General features: G+C 39.4%; 1 protein-coding gene across 6 annotated transcripts in view; it reads right to left on the reverse strand.

Annotated features, from left to right (window-relative positions):
- Nucleotides 1–15,085, reverse strand: part of GCFC2 (GC-rich sequence DNA-binding factor 2) — a 79,635-nt gene extending 64,550 nt beyond the window's left edge. For 5 of the 6 annotated variants that reach the window (XR_015136854.1, XR_015136855.1, XM_086326749.1 and 2 more), the window contains exons 1-2: nucleotides 14,542–15,085; nucleotides 9,884–10,009 (exon numbers count right to left, since the gene is read on the reverse strand). Coding sequence is in view for 3 of the 6 variants with exons in the window: in XM_086326749.1 (XP_086182875.1) it covers nucleotides 9,884–10,009; nucleotides 14,542–14,812 (397 nt within the window). In the remaining 3 variants the exon portion in view is untranslated. The remainder of the gene's footprint in view (nucleotides 1–9,883; nucleotides 10,010–14,541) is intronic. The other variant, XM_086326751.1, reaches the window with a different exon arrangement.
- Between the last annotated feature and the right edge of the window lie 1,211 nt (nucleotides 15,086–16,296).

Raw genomic sequence — 16,296 nt, forward strand, 5'->3', positions numbered from 1 at the left:
ACCTACCCTAAAAGAAATATTGAAATGTCTCTAAATAAGAGAGAAACAAGAATCTATAGGAAAGGGAAAATCACAATGGGATGCCAAATACATAAGAGGATTGCTGCTGCTGCTGCTAGGTCGCTTCAGTCGTATCTGACTCTGTGCGACCCCAGAGACGGCAGCCCACCAGGCTCCCCAGTCCCTGGGATTCTCCAGGCAAGAACACTGGAGTGGATTGCCATTTCCTTCCCCAATCATGAAAGTGAAAAGTGAAAGTAAAGTCGCTCAGTTGCGGCCAACTCTCAGCAACCCCGTGGACTGCAGCCTACCAGGCTCCTCCATCCATGGATTGTCCAGGCAAGAGTGGGTTGCCATTGCCTTTTCCATAAGAGGATTGAAGATCACTTAAATAATCTATGTACTTCATAGATTAAAAAATATTCTTGTAAAAGCAATTATAACTACAATGAACAGCAAAAGAATAAGCATGAAGATGTAAAATATGAGATCAAAATTTTAAATGTGGGGGAAGGAACTATAAAAATGTAAATTTTTTACAACATATTTGACTTGTATGCCTATCACTTTAAAGCAAGTTGATATAGTTATGGGTCAACATATCAATATTTGAACCCCACAGTAATCACAAAATAAAAACACAGAATAGATTCATAAAAACCAAAAAAGGAAGGAACTCAAGCAAAATACAAAAGAAAACATCACACTACAAAAGGAAAAACAAAAAGAAGAAACAGAAAACAAGTACAAAAACAACTGGAAAACAAGGTTTAAGATGGCAACAAATACATACTACCAGTAATTTTACTTTCAAAGTCAATGGACTAAATGCTCCAAATAAAGAGTGGCAGGCTGCATAAAAAAACAAGAACCTAAAATACACTATCTATCAGAGACTCACTTCAGCGTGCAAAACACACACAGATAGAAAATGAGGAGATGGAAAAAGATATGCAAATGATGAGAAAGTGGTAGTAGCAATACTCATATCAGACAAAACAGACTTTAAAATAAAGGCTATAAAGAAAGACAAAGGGCACTGTGTAATTATAAAGAAATCAATACTAGAAGAGGATTTACACTCATTAACATATATACACCCAATCTAGGATCACCTAAACATATAAAGCAAATACTATTAGGTTGGTACAAAAGTTAACTGAGCAGTTTTGGATCATGAATTTTAAATCATTATAACTAGGCTCAAACATATCTTTATTAAACAAAATAGGCACCTGTCTCAGTCAACACATTTTTGCCAATCAGAAATACGTTTATTTATTCCTGTAGTATAGAAATCCATGCTTTGGGATTCAGTAAGCTCTGGGAAAGCATTTTCTGCCTCCTGCTGGGTGTGGAAGCATTTTTCCTGCAAAAAGTTGTTGAGATGCTTGAAGAAGTGGTAGTCAGTTGGTGAGAGGTCAGATCAATATGGCAGATGAGGCAAAATTTTGTAGCCCAATTTGTTCAACTTTTGAAGTATCGATTATGCGTTGTAGTCAGGAGTTTTCATGGAGAAGAACTGGGCCCATTCTGTTGACCAATGTCAGCTGCAGGCACTGCAGCTTTTTAGTTCAGCTTACAATTTGCTGAGCATACTTCTCAGATGTAATGGTTTCGCTGGGACTCAGAAAGCCAGAGTGGTCAAACGGAGAGCAGACCACCAAACAATGACCATGACCTTTTTTTGATGCAAGTTTGACTTTGGGAAGTGCTCTGGAGCTTCTTCTCAGTCCAACCCACTGAGCTGGTCACTGCCAGTTTTTTTTTTTTTTATAAAATCCACTTTATGTTGCACATCACAGTCTGAGAAATGGTTTGCTGTTGTTATGCAGAATAAGAGAAAATGACACTTCAAAACGAGGCACCCTCTTATCGAGCTTTTTCACCTTTCCAATTTGCTTCAGATGCCAAACGACTATAGAATGGTCGACACTGAGTTCTTCTGCAACTTCCTGTGTAGCTGTTACAAGGATCAGCTTCGATGATTGCTGTCAATTGGTCGTTGTCAACTTCTAATGGCTGGGCACTACACTCCTGATCTTAAAGGCTCTTGTCTCCTTTGCAAAACTTCTTGAACCACCACTGCACTGTATGTTTGTTAGCAGTTCCTCAGCCAAATGCACTACTGATTTCACAAGTTGCTTTATGACCCATTTTGAACTTGTTTAAAAAAATCACTCAAATTTGCTTTTTGTCTATAAGCATCATTTCTATAGTCTAAAATAAATATAAAATAAACAGCAAGCAGTAAATCATTAGCAAAAAAACACAAAGCAAGAAATGTGCAATAAAATGGTGTGTAACATAACCACATTTATTTCAGAATGTATTCCAATATCAAATGGCCAAGTTCAACAGTGTAAAAACCAGTTACTTTTCTGCCAACCTAATGACAGATGTAAAGTTACAAACTGACAGGAACACATAACAGTAAGAGACTTTAATACCCCACTGACATCAGTGGACAATCCAGTAAGGTGACAGGTGAACTAAAAGAAAAGAATTCACATCAAAAAAATCTCTAGGGAAAAAAGTAGAAATCAACCAGAGAAAGAAAAAATGGGAAATGATCAAACACATGCAGACTAAACTACATGCTGCTAAAAATCCCATGGGTCAACAATGAACTAAAAGTCAAAAATACCTCGAAACAAATGACAATGAAAACACAACCACATGAAATTTATGGGATACAGAAAAAGTAGTTCTGGGGGGGTGGGGGCAGGGCGTTCATAGTGATGTCATCTTCCCTCAAGAAACAAGAAAAATCTCAAATAAACAACCTAACCTAACACCTAAAAAAATTAGAAAAAGAAAAAACAAAACCCAAAGTCAGCAGATGGAGAAGGAAATGGCAACCCACTCCAGTGTTCTTGCCTGGAGAATCCCATGGATAGACAGGAGCCTGGTGGGCTACAGTCCACAGAGTCACAAAAAGTCGGACATGACTTAGAGACTAAACAACAAAGTCAGCAGAAAAAAGGAAATAAGAAAGATTAGAGAGGATATAGATAAAACAGAGATCAAAAGAACAATAAAAAGATCAATAAAAACCAAGAGGTGGCCTTTTTGAAAAGATAAACAAAATTGACAAACCTCTAGCCAGGTTCACCAAGAACAGAGAGGAACCAAATCAACAAAATAAGAAATGAAAGAGGAGAAATAACACTGATACCACAGAAATACAAAAGATCATAACAGAATACTAGGAACAATATGCCAACAAATTCAACAACCAAGAAGGAATGAACAAGTTTCTAAAACATTACAGCCTGCCAAAACTGAATAAAAAAGATACAGATATTCTGAACAGACCAATCACTAGAAGTGAAACACAATCAGTAATTAAAAGAAAAAAAAAAAACTCCATATAAACAAAAACCCAGGACCTGACAGCTTTATTAGGAAATTGTACCAAACATACAATGAGGAGCTTAAACTTATCCTTCTCAAACTCTTCTTAAAGACTGAAGAGAAGGGAACACTCCCAAATTCATTCTATGAAGGCCACCATCACCCTGATACCAAAACCAGACAAAGACACAACCAAAAAAAAAAGAAAATTACAGTGGAACATCTTTGATAAATACAGATACAAAAGTCCTCAGCAATATATTAGCAAATCAAACCCAACAATACATGAAAAAGATTATACACCACGATCAGGTTAGATTCATCCTAGAGTGACAAGGATAGTTCAATATCTGCAAATAAATTAGTGTCATACACAACACTGACAAAAGGAAAGTAAAAAATCACATGATTATCTCAAAAGATGCAAAAAAAGCATTCGACAAATTTCAGTATCCTTTCATGATAAAAAAACTCTCACCAAAGTGTGTATGGAGGGAATGTATCTCAATATAATAAAATCTATTTATGACAAACCCATAGTCTACAATATACTCAACGATGAAAAGAATGTCTTTTCAGGCTCCTCAGTCCATGAGAGTCTCCCAGCAAGAAAACTAGAGTGGAGTGCCATTTCCTTCTCCAGGGGATCGCCCCAACCCAGGAATCGAACCTGTGTATCTTACATCTCCGGCACTGGTAGGTGAAGTCTTTACCACTAGAGCCACCTGGGAAGCCCCAAAGGAGAAAAACATCTCATAAAATAATCATAAGATTTAATCCTGTTCATATTTGAAGAAATGTAATAATTTATACAACAGTGCTATGTATAGTTGGTTTTTCTTCAAGGAATGAAACCTAAGAATTGTGCTTCTTATGTATTTATTTATTATTTTATATAGGAGTATGGGCTTCCCTGGTGGCTCAGATGGTGTAGAATCTGCCTGCAAGGCGGGAGACCTGGGTTCCATCCCTGGGTCAGGAAGACCCCCTGGAGAAGGGAATGGCAATGCACTCCAGTGTTCTTGCCTGGAGAATCCCATGGACAGATGAGCCTGGTGGGCTACAGTTCATGGAGTCACAAAGAGTTGGATATGACAGAGCTACTAACACTTTCACATAGGAGTACAGTTCATTAACAATGTTGTTAGTTTCAGATATACAGTGAAGTGATTCAGTTATACATATATATGTAGCTATTCTTTTTCAAATTATTTTCCCATTTAGGTTATTACAGAGTATCGAGCAGAGTTCCCTGTGCTATTCAGTAGGTCCTCGATTATCTATTTTAAATATAGCAGTGTATACACATCAGTCCCAAACTTTCAATCTATACCTACCCCCCTCACCCTTCCCCCTTGAATCCACAAGCTCATTCTCTGAGTTTGAGAGTCTGTTTCTGTTTTGTAAGTAGCTCATTTGAATCACTTTTTAGTTCTGCATATAAGCAATATCATATGATATTTGTGAGATTTATTAAAACAAAGAAATAATGCCATTTATAGCAAGCAGTATGGATGGATCTGGAGATTATCATACTAAGTGAAGTAAGTTACGCAGAGAAAGACAAATAGCTCACCATTTCTACTCAACATAGTTTTGGCAGTCCTAGTCACAGTAATCAGACAAGGAAAAGAAATGAAACATATCCAAATTGGAATTGAAGAGACGAAGTTATCATTTTGCATAGATGACATGATACTCTATATGGGAAACCCCACACATTCCACATAAACACCATCAGAATAAATAAATTCAGTAACATAGTCAGGCTACAAGATTAATACACATAAATCTGTTGTATTTTTTTACTCTAACAATGAAATATCAGAGGGAGAAAGTAAACAAACCCATTTAAAATCATATTAAAAAAATCCTAGGAAAAAACCTAACTAAGGAGGCAAAAGACCTAAATGCTAAGAACTATAAAACATTGACAAAGGAAAGATGATTCGAAGAAAGGGAAAGATATCTCATGCTCTTGAATTGGAAGAATTAATATTATTAAAATGGTGATATTATCCAGGGCAATCTTCAAATTTGATGCAATCTCTATCAAATTACCAATGACTGTTTTTCACAGAACTAGAACAAATAATCCTAAAATTTATAAGGAACCACAAAAGAACTGCCAAAGCAATCCTGAGGATAAAGAAGAAAGCTGGAAGCACGACTCTCCCAGACTTCAGATAATACTACAGAGCTACAGTAGAGCCCAGAAATAAAACCACACACCTACTGTCAATTAATCTTGACAAAGGAGGCAAGAACAGAACAAAAAAAAAGACTCACAGATGTAGGAAAAAAACTTACGTTTACCAGAAGGGAAAGGGTGTCAGGGAGAAATAAATTAGGAGTATGAGATTGAACAAACTACTATATATAAAATAGATAAGCAATAAAGACTTACTGTACAGCACAGGGAACTATATGCAATATCTTAAAATAACCTATAATGCAAAAATAATCTGAAAAAAATATATATAACTCAGTTTGCTGTATACCTGAAACTAATACTGTAAGTCAACTATACTTCAATATAAAAAAATAGAGATTAATACTATGCCCCATGGGTAAGGAGTCTCTGCAACAATGAATATCTCAAAGCAGACATTCCAGTACTGGATCATTCTAATAGATGTATCATCTGAACAACAACAACAACAAAAATAAACACACTGTATCTCATATATACTTCCTTAAACTTATCTCATTTCTTCTTCTTTCCTCTCCAGAATGAAAGAAAAAATAAAATGTTCCTTACAAGGCAAGTTTTCATCTTGCAATAACACCCTAGGACTCAGTTCAGTTCAGTTCAGTAGCTCAGTCGTGTCTGACTCTTTGCGACTCCATGAATCACAGCAGGCCAGGCCTCCCTGTCCATCACCAACTCCTGGAGCTCACTCAGACTCACGTCCATCGAGTCAGTGATGCCATCCAGCCATCTCATCCTCTGTCATCCCCTTCTCCTCCTGCCCCCAATCCCTCCCAGCATCAGAGTCTTTTCCAATGAGTCAACTCTTCGCATGAGGTGGCCAAAGGACTGGAGTTTCAGCTTTAACATCATTCCCTCCAAAGAAATCCCAGGGCTGATCTCCTTCAGAATGGACTGGTTGGATCTTCTTGCAGTCCAAGGGACTCTCAAGAGTCTTCTCCAACACCACAGTTCAAAAGCATCAATTCTTCGGCGCTCAGCCTTCTTCACAGTCCAACTCTCACATCCATACATGACCACAGGAAAAACCATAGCCTTGACTAGATGAACCTTTGTTGGCAAAGTAATATCTCAGCTTTTGAATATGCTATCTAGGTTGGTCATAACTTTCCTTCCAAGGAGTAAGCGTCTTTTAATTTCATGGCTGCAGTCACCATCTGCAGTGACTTTGGAGCCCCCAAAAATAAAGTCTGACACTGTTTCCAGTGTTTCCCCATCTATTTCCCATGAAGTGATGGGACCAGATGCCATGATCTTTGTTTTCTGAATGTTGAGCTTTAAGCCAACTTTTTCACTCTCCTCTTTCACTTTCATCAGGAGGCTTTTTAGTTCCTCTTCCCTTTCTGCCATAAGGGTGGTGTCATCTGCATATCTGAGGTTATTGATATTTCTCCTGGCAATCTTGATTCCAGCTTGTGCTTCTTCCAGTCCAGCGTTTCTCATGATGTACTCTGCATATAAGTTAAATGAGCAGGGTGACAATATACAGCCTTGACGTACTCCTTTTCCTATTTGGAACCAGTCTGTTGTTCCATGTCCAGTTCTAACTGTTGCTTCCTGACCTGCATACAAATTTCTCAAGAGGCAGATCAGGTGGTCTGGTATTCCCATCTGTTTCAGAATTTTCCAATTTTATTGTGATCCACACAGTCAAAGGCTTTGGCATAGTCAATAAAGCAGAAATAGATGTTTTTCTGGAACTCTCTTGCTTTTTCCATGATCCAGTGGATGTTGGCAATTTGATCTCTGGTTCCTCTGCCTTTTCTAAAACGAGCTTGAACATCTGGAAGTTCATGGTTCACATATTGCTGAAGCCTGCCTTGTAGAATTTTGAGCATTACTTTACTAGCATGTGAGATGAGTGCAATTGTGCCGTAGTTTGAGCATTCTTTGGCATTGCCTTTCTTTGGGATTGGAATGAAAACGGACCTTTTCCAGTCCTGTGGCCACTTCTGAGTTTTCCAAATTTGCTGGCATATTGAGTGCAGCACTTTCACAGCATCATCTTTCAGGATTTGAAATAGCTCAACTGGAATTCCATCACCTCCACTAGCTTTGTTCGTAGTGATGCTTTCTAAGGCCCACTTGACTTCACATTCCAGGATGTCTGGCTCTAGGTCAGTGATCACACCATCGTGATTATCTGGATCGTGAAGATCTTTTTTGTACAGTTCTCCTGTGTATTCTTGCTATCTCTTCTTAATATCTTCTGCTTTTGTTAGGTCCATACCATTTCTGTCCTTTATCAAGCCCATCTTTGCATGAAATGTTCCTTTGGTATCTCTAATTTTCTTGAAGAGATCTCTAGTCTTTCCCATTCTGTTGTTTTCCTCTATTTCTTTGCATTGATCGCTGAGGAAGGCTTTCTTATCTCTTCTTGCTATTCTTTGGAACTCTGCATTCAGATGCTTATATCTTTCCTTTTCTCCTTTGCTTTTAGCTTCTCTTTTTTTCATGGCTATTTGTAAGGCCTCCCCAGACAGTCATTTTGCTTTTTTGCATTTCTTTTCCACAGGGATGGTCTTGATCCCTGTCTCCTGTACAATGTCACGAACCTCATTCCATAGTTCATCAGGCACTCTATCTATACAGGTATGACCTTAGGACTACGATAATCAAAAATTATCCAATACATTTCCAACTTCTGCCTTCTCTCCTTAGGCTCCCAGTGCTACCAACACTTTACAAGTACTGCCTTACCCTGTCTAATCTGCCATTTTCTATAGCAGCATGTTAAATACAGTAACCACCAGCCACATGTGACTATTTAAGCAAACTAAAAATCCAATTCCTTAGTCACACTAGCCACATTCCAGGAACTTTACAGCCATGTGTAGCTCGTGGATAATGTACTGGATGGTGAAGATACAGGACCTTCATAGAAAGTTTTACTGGACAGCACCATATCTAGAGTCTGGACAAAACTTTACTTGTTTACTAGACTTCAATTCTTAATACTGGCTTCATCACTAAGTATTTCTGTAGCTTAATGAACTTGTTTAAGAAAAAAAATTACAAGAACTTCTGGTTCTTGTTACTTTATATGTTAATAAAGCACTTGCTACTATATTATAAATCTTTAAAAATATATATTAAAAATTATATTTCAAATTAATTTGTTTTCTTTATAAAGCTATACATTTTGTTTTGCTCAGAAGGGGTCTTAGGCTTTATGAGACTGAAGAGAGTCCACAGCACAAGAGAAGTTAAGAACCTTGAATTAGAGTAGGCCAAGGAAATATTTCTGGCTTTTTGGGTCATAAAGTCTCCATAATGACTTCTCAGCTCTGCCATTGCAGTGCAAAAGCAGCCACAGACTATACACAATTAAATGAGCATGGCTTTAATAAAACTTTATTCACAAAAGCAGATAGTGGGCCAGATTTGGCAAACAGGTGGTAATTTGCCAACCCTTGAATGGAATTATCTTTCTAAGACACAAAAATGGTCATGTCATCTATTTGCATAAAGTTTTCAGTAGTTTCCTCAAAACCCTGGATTATCTGACTTCAATCGGTATCTAACTTTCGTCTTCTTTCTTAAACCTTAACCAAGCATTTTCAGCCCAACAACTACTTTTTAGCTCTCTGCACATTACTCTGGTTATCTTCCCTAGGTTTTTATATAATGCTGCATCCTGTACCTGAAACATCCTCATAGATAAATTCTTACCATCTTTCAGACACTGAAAGATGGCATGAATCACTCAGTAGAGCACAATGGTTAAAAATTCAGGCTCTGAGGCAGCCAGGGCCCAGAGTAGTTCAATATCCTTTTAGACTAACTCAGCTATTTAAAAGCAGGGCGAGGAGTGGAACTCAGCTCTCTATCATTAATTTTTTCAGCATTTATAGATTATTAACTATGCTCAGGTAAACATTATGCTGAACCTGAGATGTATAAGGCAAGATCCCTTCTCTAGCCCCAAACTGCTCAGCTAGTGCCGTATGGAACACAGTTAGTCTGTTAAGCTCTGCCCAAATTCTTGACCCACAAAATTGTGGGACATAAGACAACTGCTATTATAAAATAAAATAAGTAAATAAATCCGAAACAAAACAACCAAAGAAAGGATATAGGCTCTGCAGTAGACTCCCTAGGTTGGAATCCTAGTGTTGCCTCTTACAAGCCCATCTGACCTCGGGCATGTTACGTAATGAAAATGACAGCCAATTTTGGTCCCTTGACAATCATTAGTAATAACTTACTTGCCCCATACTTCACTAGAGTTTTATCAAAAACAAGAACCACTGGTATAGAAAAATACTAATATTAGAAACAAAATTCTTAACCAAAATTACAAAAATTACTGACCTACTGATGAAAACTCATCCTCCAGAGTCCTAGAGCTGTTGGGAGATGAACTCTGATCATCTTTACTTTCTGAAGAATGGTGTGCTCCATCCTCTTCGTCGGCTGAAAGATCAACCATTCTGGATTCTAACAGGACATTTTTTGAATATAACAAGAAAGAGTCAGGATGTTGGAATCAATAACTGAGATTCTACACAACACATAGCATATGTAAAATACGGTGTTTTAATTTTACTCCACATATTTAAAGTAGATATGCAGACCTTTCTTTAACTTCCTTTCTTTCTGAAATCAACAGCCTAATAAATATGCAACAATATATCCTATTTGCATTATCTACTTAACTAGTGAAATAACATGAAATACACACTATTAAAGAATGCAACAAAAAGAGAGAAGGGAAAAAACAAAAAGAGAAAAAAGTAAATGACAAAAAAATGAAGGAATATTTAAAAGAGAAAAGATGAACAGTGGTAGTAAATAAGTAGATAAAGAAAAGAACACTTAATGTATACTTGCTATGTGCTAGGCATACTGAAGTCTGTTTTACAAAACATATTTCATTTAATTCTCACAATTCAATAAAGTAAATACTATTACTGATGAGGACACTAGGGACTGGAAAGGCTAAATAACATGTCCAGTATCACAAAGTTACTAAATGGAGAAATCCAACTCTTGAATTTAGGCTGGTGGTAAGAAGTACTATAATGGGCACTGCAGTCTCAAACTAAATCATGGATCTATTTCCACTGTGTGATTCTGGAAAGGACACAGTCAATTAATCAATAAACAAAGATAGTATTAAGAAAGATGCTTACTCCTTGGAAGGAAAGTTATGACCAACCTAGATAGCATATTCAAAAGCAGAGACATTACTTTGCCAACAAAGGTTCGTCTAGTCAAGGCTATGGTTTTTCCTGTGGTCATGTATGGATGTGAGAGTTGGACTGTGAAGGAGGCTGAGCGCCGAAGAATTGATGCTTTTGAACTGTGGTGTTGGAGAAGACTCTTGAGAGTCCCTTGGACTGCAAGGAGATCCAACCAGTCCATTCTGAAGGAGATCAGCCCTGGGATTTCTTTGGAGGGAATGATGCTAAAGCTGAAACTCCAGTCCTTTGGCCACCTCATGCGAAGAGTTGACTCATTGGAAAAGACTCTGATGCTGGGAGGGATTGGGAGCAGGAGGAGAAGGGGACGACAGAGGATGGATGGCTGGATGGCGTCACTGACTTGATGGACATGAGTCTGGGTGAACTCCGGGAGTTGGTGATGGACAGGGAGGCCTGGCGTGCTGTGATTCATGGGGTCGCAAAGAGTCGGACATGACTGAGCAACTGATCTGATCTGATCTGATCTGATTAAGAAAGAACACCCCATAGAAGTGTTATCAGGACTGAATGAGCAAAACGTTAAGGAATTCATGGTATTATTGACAAAAAAGGACTTGTTGGTTCACAATTATTTTGTAATATTTGTGAATAACGTTAAGATTTAAGTTGCATAAATAACTACTCTATCTTAAAAATGCTCCTTAAGGATTTCCCTGGCAGCCCAGTGGCTAAGACTGAGCCTTCAAATGAAGGGAGTGCAGGTTTGAACCCTGCTTAGGGAATGAAAGTGAAAGTGAAGTCGCTCAGTCGTGCCCGACTCTTTGCAACCCCATGCACTGTAGCCCACCATGCTCCTCTGTCCATGGGATTTTCCAGGCAAGAGTACTGGAGTGGGTTGCCATTTCCTTCTCCAGAGGATCTTCCCAACCCAGGGATCGAACCCAGGTCTCCCACAATGTAAACAAGATGCTTTACCGTCTGAGCCACCAGGAAGTCCTCTTAGGGAACGAAGATGCTATCAATCATGAATAGGTAAAAGATTCACTCAGAGTGCAAAACACATGGATGGATTTTAATCTAATCGAGCATAACAAAATGATATGGTTTCAGCTTCCACGTATCACATAGAAATTGGCACTTGCTGCCTATACAAGGATTAAATCACAAACTGCTATAGTCACCGATCTTCAACACATCCTGAAAGGCGTTCAGGGTAGAGATCAGGAATGAGGCACTCTGTGCTTTCGAAAAACTGGCAGAACAGGCCTTCAGACAGGTATTTTCAGATTTTATGAGCCCAGTTCTTGCATCCCCTCACATCTAGAAAAGTACTAAAATCATTAATGGTGACATTCGCTCCTCATGACTGGCAGCAAACTTCTGATAAAATGTGTTTTTGACTGCACAACCCCTCTTCACTAAAATCATATATAATACTGACCTCTTCCCTACATCTCTGGAGCAGTTTCTCAAAGCTATATGAAATGCTGTCTCTTGGGCTACAGTTCTCATTTTGCCCCAAACAAAACTTAACTCACAACTCTCACATTGTGTGTTTTTTTTTCAGCTGACATCCGTTGCAAACTAACCTTTGAAAACCTATTACGATTTCAGCTTCATTGTAATACCAAAGTAGAATACTCTCAAAACTAAAAAGGCTTTAAATACTCTTAATCACCTTTCTGTGGTTTTCTTCACACTTTCAAACAAAACAATATATTTCAATAGACTGAATGCAGAGACAGCTTTCAGAATTCAGCTGTCTTCTGATAAGCCAGACATTAAAGACATTTGCAAACTGAAAACAATGTCATTCTTACTATGTTTTGGAAAACAATTATTTTTCATAAAATAATATAAAAATGTTTCATAAAATAATATAAAAAAATATAAAAACATAAAAATGTTTCTTACCCTTACATGTAATGAATTAACTCTAAAAAAGAATTAAAATGCATCTTAATTTCTAATATGGTAAACCTTATAGGGGCTTCCTCTCTGGTGGCTCAGTGGTAAAGAATCCTCAGCCAAAGCAGGAGACTCAGGCTTGATCCCTGGGTAGGGAAGATGCCGTGGAGAAGGATATGGCACTCCAGTATTCTTGCCTGCAGAATCCCATGGACAGAGAAGTCTGAAAGGCTATATAGTCCTTGGGATCACAAAAGAGTCAGACATGACTTAGCAACTGAACAACAATAAACATCATAGATACAATCCACAGAAACAAAGGCTCTTTGGGATCTTTAATTATTCTTAAAGAGTATAAAGGGTAAACTTTAAGACCAAAAGGGTAAGAACAAAAAGTTTGAGAACCAAAGTTTAACCAGATGACTTACATTAAGCACAAAAATATTAAAAAAACCATGAAAACTTCAGACAAACAGGTGATTATGAACAATGACTAAGAAATCAACAAAATCACTTGGACTAAAAATACTGGGGTTAAAATATTCCTACCTCAAGACTATATAACCAAAAACTATATATATATATTTTTTTTTTTACAGATACTTTATTGAAATCATGCCATCTTGAAAATAATAATAATAAAAAAAACACGTTAACATATTAGCAACAAAGGTTTGTTTTCTGCATGGTATTTCATCCTGTGACAAATCAGAAATGTTGAATTCTCATTCTACTGGTGACATTACCCACAGGTGACAAACTGGATATTCTACTCATACTAACAGAGCAGGGATTAACCTCAGTTCATTAAGCCTGGTGTTATGTATTCTGGAGTGCCATGGATTGCAGACAAAGTAGGTAAAAAGCGGCATTTAACTGGAGAAGCTGATTGCTTCTAGAGACTTTACTGTTAAGTTCACGATGGAATATTTTTAGAAGTTCCTTTTAGACTGAAATATAATCTCAAATATTTTTATGTGTGTCTGAGTCAGAAGTTAATGTATTTATACTTCAAGACCCCACTTATACGAGTTCCTTCCAAGTCTGTTTCTGTGTTTTTATTTCTTTCTCTAACTATATAGTTTTATTTCTAACTATATTCTTATTAAACTCCAGTTCAAACTAGAATACATCTCATGTAAACAACTTTATGCTGTCTGAATCCTATTTTCAAGAAGGCAAAGGTACTTCAAAATTGCTGCATTGCATTTAACACTTTATTGGTAGTCTACAGAGTCACCAATCAGTGAAAGTCGCACAGTCGTGTCCCACTGTTTGCGACCCCATGACTATACAGTCTATGGAATTCTCCAGGCCAGAATACTGGAGTGAGTAGCCTTTCCCTTCTCCAGATCTTCCCAACCCGGGGATCTAACTCAGGTCTCCCGCATTGCGCACGGATTCTTTACCAGTTGAGCCACAAGGGAAGCGCAATCTATTGTTAGTGACACATACTGCTATGCTTATCTTTTCTTTAAATAACCGATTAAAAAAAAAAAGTCCCAAAGTCTCTCACCTAAGTTTTCCCAGCGTACCGGTTTGGTTAAGTGTTTCCGAGGAAAAGAATTGGGGACAGAAAGCACTTCCGCCTACCTAAGAGTATTAGGAATTTTTTAACTCTTGGGTGACAATTTAGGTTCTCCGTAAGCATCAAGAGTAACACTTAAAGCTGTCACCGGTGAGGGTTCAATTGATGATGCAAACACAAGCCCAAACCGCGCAGGATTCTTTCTACGCCCCCAAGCGGCCCAATATGGACACACAGGCAGCAGGCCAGTGTTCACAGGCACGCATCTCCCCGATTCAACGCTGCCGTAGTAGGCACCGCGTTACGGAAACCTTTAGACAGTCCCGCGGACTTCTGCCTCACCCTCCCCACTCCCCGCTCCGGCCGCCCACTCTGCTGCCCAGCGTCACCTGGGACGTCCGAGGATTCGTCCAAGCGCGGAGCCGCTCTCGCGGCGTGCCGGGAACTAGCCCAGGCCCGGCCGCGGCGGCGGCCCCGGCCTCGGCGGAGCAGTTCAGCCACCTCCGCGTGGCCTCTTCCAGACGGTGGTCCTTCCACCGCAGGGTCCCGGGCCGCCTGCTCCCCCGTCGCCCCGGGTTCAGCAAATGTCTCCTGGGCGCCGTCGCTGTCACTAGAATCTGCTCGGCGCGGCCGGAACGTTCTTTTCGGCCTGTGAGCCATGGCCGAGGACCCACCGCCCGGCGCAGCTTCCTCTTCCCGCCGGCTAACCCCGCCCCTCTAGGGCAAGTACCCAGGCAGGCGCTCCAGCCTTTCCACTGCTTGCTTGCATAGGGCCCGCCCAGCTTAGACGTCAGCTTCGCCCCTCGCAGGCGTGCTTTGCTTCTTTCAATCTGCTCGAGAGTTGGGGTTCCAGGGATGAGGTATGGGGATGTAGAGCGTTCTCTTTGCTTTGCAAGGTGAGCTTGAGCAGATGGTCGCTGAGAAATTCTCGCAGACTCTGCCGTGGAGAGCAGCGCTCACAGGTTCCCTTGAACAAACGCTTTCGAGGAATCAGGCATTATGCCCACCTCCTGGACTAGGACTGGATCTGCTCTTCTGCTTTCTAAGAAGGGAGAGTGAAATTCTCTCTCCAAGCAAGAATTATAACAAAGGATAAATGAAGCATTTCTTGTATCAATCAACAAGGATGTCACAGTAATCAGTGATTCCAGCTCTCCAGAGCAATTGGGAAGAAAATAATACCTGTGATCCGGCTTTAGCTGCTCTTCAGTGAGTACTCAACATTCAGAAAACTAAGATCATGGCATCTGGTCCCATCACTTCATGGCAAATAGATGGGGAAACAGTGACAGACTTTATTTTGGGGCGCTCCAAAATCACTGCAGATGGTAAGTGCAGCCATGAAATTAAAAGATGCTTGCTCCTTGGAAAAAAGCTATGACCAACCTAGACAGCATATTAAAAAGCAGAGATATTACTTTACCAACAAAGGTCCGTCTAGTCAAAGCTGTGGTTTTTCCAGTAGTCATGTGTGGATATAAGAGCTGAACTATAAAGAAAGCTGAGAGCCGAAGAATTGATGCTTTTGAACTGTGGTGTTGGAGAAGACTCTTGAGAGCCCCTTGGACTGCAAGGAGATCCAACCAGTTCATCCTAAAGAAGATCAATCCTGAATATTCATTGAAAGGACTAATGCTGAAGCTGAAACTCCAATACTTTGGCCACCTGATGTGAAGAACTGACTCATCTGAAAAGACCCTAATGCTGGGAAAGATTGAAGGCAGGAGGAGAAGGGGATGACAGAGGATGGGATGGTTGGATGGCATGACCAATTTGATGGACATGAGTTTGAGCAAGCTCTGGTAGTTGGTGATGGACAGGGAAGCCTGGTGTGCTGCAGTCCATGGGGTTGCAAAGAGTTGGACATGACTGAGAGATTGAAGTGAAACTGAAACTGAAACAGTGAGTACTGAGGAAAGCAAGGTACTGGCCAGAGATAGCTGAGATGTATATGAAAGAAATTATTTCAGTGAGCCCAAACTCTTACATTTTCCCACACATAGAAAAACACTAAATTCCTTAACTTGAGATATCTGGTTTTCTCTGATTCACAAAAATACTTTTGAGGTTAAGACTACCTGCGCTTTGTTGCATTCAGTTCAGTTCAGTTGCTCAGCTGTGTCCGACTTCTTGTGACCCCATGG

The sequence above is a fragment of the Bos grunniens genome, chromosome 11 (assembly GCF_055505025.1).
Source record: "Bos grunniens cultivar Pamir isolate PY7600 chromosome 11, Bosgru_T2T1.0, whole genome shotgun sequence".
In the NCBI taxonomy this organism is placed as follows: Eukaryota; Metazoa; Chordata; class Mammalia; order Artiodactyla; family Bovidae; genus Bos; species Bos grunniens.